The sequence below is a fragment of the Parus major genome, chromosome 2 (assembly GCF_001522545.3).
Source record: "Parus major isolate Abel chromosome 2, Parus_major1.1, whole genome shotgun sequence".
Classification (NCBI taxonomy): Eukaryota; Metazoa; Chordata; class Aves; order Passeriformes; family Paridae; genus Parus; species Parus major.
The window spans coordinates 15,405,909-15,412,543 of record NC_031769.1 but is presented as its reverse complement, the minus strand read 5'-3'; the positions used below and the strand labels follow the sequence as shown (position 1 = coordinate 15,412,543).

At 42.2% G+C, this 6,635-nt stretch overlaps 1 protein-coding gene across 3 annotated transcripts in view; it reads left to right on the top strand.

The window, feature by feature from the left end:
• The first annotated feature begins 49 nt into the window (after positions 1-49).
• WAC (WW domain containing adaptor with coiled-coil) overlaps positions 50-6,635 on the top strand; it is a 57,947-nt gene continuing 51,361 nt past the window's right edge. The window contains exons 1-3 of one of the 3 annotated variants that reach the window (XM_015617674.2): positions 50-591; positions 716-752; positions 2,110-2,305. In XM_015617674.2, coding sequence (XP_015473160.1) covers positions 551-591; positions 716-752; positions 2,110-2,305 — 274 coding nt within the window. In that variant the 5' untranslated portion in view covers positions 50-550. The remainder of the gene's footprint in view (positions 592-715; positions 753-2,109; positions 2,306-6,635) is intronic. The other 2 variants (XM_015617671.2, XM_015617672.2) reach the window with 2 other exon arrangements.

The following is a 6,635-nucleotide window of genomic DNA, read 5'->3' as shown; positions in this document are numbered from 1 at the left end:
TGGGCCGAGGCGGGAGGGGAAGGGAGGGCCGAGCGTTACGGAAGGAGACGATGTTTGCCGAAGGGAGGGACTGAAGGGCGTCGTGCTCGGCGGAGGCAGCCGATGTTTGCCGAAGGGAGGGACTGAGGGGCGTCGGGCTCGGCGGAGGCAGCCGATGTTTACCGAAGGCAGAGTCGCCCGAGAGCAAAGGGGACAGAGGGGACGGAGCGCGTCGGAAAGAGCCGGAAAGAGCCGACGTTGACCGAGCGCGGCGTCGCCCGAGTTCCCCGGATGTAGTTGGAGCGGCGGCGGCGGGCGCGGCGGGGGGAGGCGGTGGCCGAGTCGGTGCTCCCGGTGTGTCTCAGCGCGCGCGGGGCCGAGCTGCCGGCGTCTCCCCTCTCGAGGCGATGGGCCCGTGAGCGCCGCTCCAGCCGAGCTGCCCGAGCCGCCCCCTTCCCCCGCCCCTGCCCCCGGAGCGCTGCCGCCCCCGCCTCCCCCCTCGGCGCCTGTGGCCCGGCCGCGGCCGTGCCCTCCTGGTCCCCTCACCCTCACACACACAGGCCGGGCATTGATGGTAATGTATGCGAGGAAACAGCAGAGACTCAGTGATGGGTAAATTCACCCCCCCGGCCCCGCGGGGCCGCCCCCCCCTCCCTCCGCCATGTTCGGCCCGGCCGCGGGGCCGGTAACGGGCGCTCGCTAACGCCTCTCTCTCTTTCTCTCGCTCTCTCCTCAGCTGTCACGACCGCAGGGGGGACTCGCAGCCCTACCAGGTACCGCCGAGCCGGGAGGAGGAGCAGGGGAGGCGGGGGGGTGCTACTCCAGCGGAGGCTCCGGCGGCCACCGCAGGCCGCGGTGCCGGGGCCGCCCCGGTCCGGCCCCTGGCGGCGCTCTGGGCCCGGGGCCGCGGGGCGGAGAGGCGGCGGCGGCCCTGGCGCAGGGAACGGGGCCCCGGTGCTCGGCCGAGGCCTACAGAGCCGGGGCGAGCAGGAGAGGCCTAGTGCGACCCGTGCGGGTCTCGGGCCTGGGAGTCGGGTAGGGTGCGAGGGGCGGGAGAGGGAGCCGAGGTCTCCTACGGTGGAGTGGAGACCCAGGAGACGTGAATGTTTTTCTTCTAAAAACAAAGGGAGTCTTGTTCTTCCACCCCCTTCCTAAAGTCCTTTTTTCTCCCCAAAACTGGTGCTGCGGGCTGTAACCCGAGCAGGGCACGGGTTTAGACCCTGACCAACTTGGGGTTGCAAGCGAAGCTTAATTTCTGCAGTTACCAGTTGCTAGGCATGTTCAGAAACTATCAGATCCTTGAATTACTGATAGTAGTCTCAGTTTCTGTAAGGTGGGTACTGCACTTCTTTGCTGTGTATACTGAAAAAACCCAGTTGTTGAGGTTGGAGTCTGTGGAAAGCTGTATGTTGTGATATTGCTCTCTGTAGGCCCTGAATTGAACTGTTTTACTGCATTTTGGTGCATTTGAATCACTAAAGTGCAGTATGGCAGTCAAAGGCAGCTGTCAGTGACAGTTGACATAAATATAAACACTTGCCATTCAGGAGTTAAGACTGCAAAACCAAGCAGGTCAAACTGAGGCAGAACATGTTAATTTTGGTAAAGACTCCAAAATTAATTATTGCATTACATGTTTTGCCCAGCTAGAATTATTTTTTTTTACTTACATCTGTTACAGGGATATTAGTACTGAAAAAATAATCACAGAAGTTCAAGATAATGGTGAAACTAAATGGTCTTGACTAGAGTATGGAGGACATCTTCAAAGTTTACACTTTGTTTTCCTAAGAACAAGTGGAGACTAGTTCTTCTCCCAAAAGTGTGGAAGAACTGTGACCCACTTACTGCTGAAAGTGTGTAGTCCATCAGTGAAAAGATAGAGAAATGAAGTTCTTTTTAACAGCAGGTGTTGCACTGGATGTAATAGTAGGAGAAAGTGGTTTGAGTTCTAATTACAGAACTTGTTGCTTTAATGTAGGTAATTAAAACTAGGAAGACTTATGCTGATTTTTTTTAAATAGGAAATGGAAATTGGTTTACTTTTAAAAGTACATTTGAAAGAAAAGAAAGGAAATGCCAACATTTCATATCTAATGTGAATGCTTATTTTCTTGTGATCTGTTACAGGCTCTTAAGTACTCATCCAAGAGTCACCCCAGTGGTGGTGATCACCGTCATGACAAGATGCGAGACACCACAGATCCTTCACCACCAAATAAAATGCTGCGGCGCTCTGACAGCCCTGAAAACAAATATGGTGACAACACAGGGCACAGTAAAGCAAAAAGTGTGCATACTCACAGAGTTAGAGAGAGGGATGGTGGTGAGTTATCTTTAATAAATTTTTACTTAAGCAATCATTAATTTCTCACTAAAAGTAGCCATTACCACTCGGGTGATGTCTTACACTAAATGTGACTTGTACTCAGCTAGGGTGACTGCAGTGAACCCAAAATGGGAATTTAATTGGAAGCAATCATTGAGGCATTGTAACACCTATTAATTTTCTGGTTTTTATAGGTATGGTAGTTGTTTTTTTTTAGCCCCAAAGATTAAATAACCCCTTTTTTATTATTTTAACTAGCATGTCTCATTTATTTGGACATACTGCAATGTTTGATAACATGAAATAGTTTTCTGGATTTTTCATTTGCAATAAATATTGGCTGTTTTGGATCCTTTTTAATAAGTTTGTGTATTGTGGCGCTGTACTATGTAGGTACATGCTCCATAGACTAAGCCCCATCAGAAATGAAAAAAGCTTCTTTGTATTAAGCTGCTATGTAGAACTCTTAATAGATGATCAAAGGTAGTACGTATTAGAGCCTTTCTTGACAGGAGCTTTAAGAAGTGTGTTCAGTCAAGTCAGCCTCCTGTGTTTTTACATGTTTGTAAGCACTAGTAATAGCACCAGTATTTTTTAACTGATCTTATTTTGTATTCCTGCTTCCTAGGAAAAGAGTAGAATTTTTCAGGTAATGAACAGTGTTAGGTAATAAACAACAAGGGTCAAGAAAATTGCTGTTACTATCTAAATTTGGAAAAGTTCTTTTGTTTTGTTAATTGGTCTTTGTGTCAAGGTACAAGGTGAAGCATTCAGGTGGAGAATTTGGAGCTTTAAATCAGTGCTTCTTTATTCTGTATAAAGCTAACAAATTCTGATATAGATACACATTTATTGCTGCACTAGTCTTATTTAGAGTAAAATAGAGGAAGTATTTTTCAAGTACTTTTTTAGGAAATGCTAGTTCCATACCACAAATGTGTTCATGGTACCCAATTGTTCTTATAAATCTTATTTGTTTTTCCTTATTTGACTTAATGCTGAGGCTCTGTAGACCACTGTTAATGTCATAGAAGTGTGTAGATGGATTATAAAAACATGCTTCTTTTGTTAATACACTGATTTTCATTGTATCTGACAATAATTGAAAGTGTAGTAATCTCAGAATTAAATGCACATGCAATGCCCATATGCTGCTATTCTGTGCTACTTTTCAGGATACAGAGGTGTCCTCTTTTATTTCCTGTTCAGCTGTCCAAAGATATTAGTCCCACATACTCTTGCAATTCTATTTAGTTTTGCTACAGTCAGTAATGTTTTCTGCTTGAACAGAGCTGCATTTAGTGGAATCATGCATATAGGAAAACATCTGGAGGATGAGGCTCTGTGGGGAGTGTGTTTGCTTATTTGTTTGTTGGAGGTGTTGTATGATAGGAAAGACATTCAGAACTTCTTACAGGGTCCAGCTGGATTTAATAGCTGGGTAATGGTCTGAAGCATGTATGCATGCAGTCAGGATGAAGGAAAATTAATTATTTGTAATTTTGTAAATGAAAGGAACCACCATCCCACTGTACCTTCACTGTACCTACTTGTTAAGACAGTGGAAAGTTTCATCTATTCTGATCTGAAAGCAGGTGTTTTCACACCATGTGTTAACAGACTGGAAGAAGGAAGTAGTCTTACTTCTTCTCAGGCAAATTACTGATTTTAAAAGTTTAAAAGTTGAACATTTGTACTGTTTAATGTAAATAACAGATATTTTTTTTGTATGTCATTAGTAAGGTTAGTTTGGCCGCTGTTTCACCTTTGTAAAATATATTCAAAACAACCAAAATTATGTTAAATCCTGTATATAGTAAACCAAAGCTGAGCACATGTGGGTAGAAGGATGTCAGTTTGTCCCTGATGTACTGAATATTTCTGTCTGTATGAATTTGAGGTAGGTGTTAAAATATAGGTGAAATGCTGTAGGGTAGTGGACATTTGCATATTGTTAATATGCAAAAGACATAATAAAATTTACCACTTTCTCTGTCAGTTGAATTACACTGAAGGGCTGCTACTGTTGTACTATTCCCTTAGTTTTGCAATTAGAGACGTAACAATTGAAAAAAGAAAAACATTAAAGAAGCGCTAACATTTTTCATCTAAGCCTTTATATGACCGAAGAGTATTAATTTGCTTTGATACTACTATAATAGCCTGTCTTGTTTTCTTTTTGCATTCTTCATAGAGGAGGAAAGAAGTTGAGTGTTTTGGTTTTTTTTGTAATTGCTGTGCATTATTTTAAAATTGGTGCTGCTCGATTTGAAACTACTACAGGTGTTGCTGTCTTCCTGTTGTGATTTAGCTGAACTGAACAAAACAAATCTCATTGAAACGTCTCTAGTATTTATTTTCCTAAATTGAATTGAAGTCCCAAACAAACAATCTCTTCTTCTCTCATACCTTAGAAAACAAAATAGCACAAAAATTCAGAGTATTACTACTGGACATAAAGCTGATTTAACCTATTTCTTCCTCTCAACTCAATGTTAAGAAAGAGCTCCCAACATCTCTTAGTAATTTTAGCTCTAGAGAGAAACAGGAAGATTCAGTGGTGTAGCATGCTGATTCAGTCATGACTAGTTCATGTTTCTCTGGTAAATGCGGAATGTCATTTAAATGTCATTTCAAGATTTAAGTGTACACATTTAAAATACAAGAGCAGGAATTGATTGAAAATTAATTGGTCAAAAATGGTAGAACCACCTCCTGTTAATATCCTTAGTATGTATATAACGGCATTTTTTTGTAACAGCTTATTTTTGTAATATGTATGGCAGAATCTTCTGTAGAATTGTAATCCATGGTGAGAAATTCAATTAAGGTTTAAAAATGTGTTATGGGTAAGCCCTCCATACTGATACAGTGCAAACAAAGCATTTTTCAAAGTTGCTTACTGCATGGTTTCTGTGGAAAGAGACTGTGTACAGAGGCAGTCATTCTCTGGAGAGAGACTTCCAAGTTTATCTTGGACTATACACGGTGGAGTAATTGCAAGTTTCTGTCACATCCCTGGTTTCCTAAGAGCACTTGTACATCCAGCGTATCAAAAACCTGCCTTTAACTTTGTTCTGCTTTCAGGTCCCTGTGCATGGGGGTATTGTCTCTGTACACAAGTGTTTAAAACATAATGAACAGCTTCCCCCCCTCAGTGCATCTCTTATTTATAGGTCAGCTGCTATAGGCAAGTGTGGGGTTTGAAGAGATTAGGGGGTCTTATGAGACCAGCTCAAGTGTGAAGTTTCTTAACAGTAACAAATAGGGACTTAAAGGCAGCATTGTTTATGGGGAATAGAACTATGAAGGACCTTGTATTTGTGGAAAAATGTTTCCATTGAAGAAAAAGGGAAATACAAAGATTTGAGGGCTCTCAGACTTGAGGGTGGAAAGCTGTTGTAGGTCTTTTAAAATGCATGAATGATGAGATACTGGTGTACAGAAAAGAAAAAAAAGAGGTCAGATAAGTAGGGTGGCTTTGAGAATAATGAAAGGGAGATATATAGATAAAAATATGTATAATTTAAGAGTAAAAATACCAGATGCAACCCTTGTTAAAAAAAGGGCAAAGGGTATTTCTACTTACCTGTATGGAGCAGAATGACGCTTTAAGATACACAGTAGAACTTAATGCAGAAAAGGTTAGTTCAGTGAGGTCACCTGTATTTGCTAAGAAAATATGGTGTGTTTCACTGCATTTATGTTTAAGGGACTTTGAAACTTCACTTCATGCTGTGATCTTGCTGAATTGCTTAAAATAACTACTGGAGAGTGTAAATGTACATAGCATGAAATATTTTGCTGAATTGTGTGCAGTGGAGGCTCTTTTAATGAAATTTGATTATAACTTGCGATATTTAAATTACAAAGTATAATTGAAGCTTTGTGACTGTTTCTTTTGCACGCGATTTGTTTTTTTTTTAATTGGCAATTAAGAACATTTGTCAGTGGGCACTGTTACTGACTAATACAGCTCTAAGATTAACACCTTCTATTAGAGACTGAATGAAATATTTTAAATTAAGTTCCTATTTTTATCCAAGTGGTGGTGGGAGTTTCTGATTCTTTGTTGGCTTCCTTTATTTCCACTGGTTCTGAAGGAGTTCAGAGTCTTCATAGCAAAAGGATAGCAAACAGACCTAAACAGAGAACTGTATTGGGTTCCTGTGTTGGCAGCCCTGGCAGTAGAAGGAAACTGCTGATAAAATTAGTGTGATCATTGGCCAGTGAAACAAACAATGAACAGGGTGTTAGGGCAGCTACAAGAGAATGAAGATGCTCAAGCAATGGGCCTTGTAAAGAGGAAATTGCAGGGTAGGTGGAA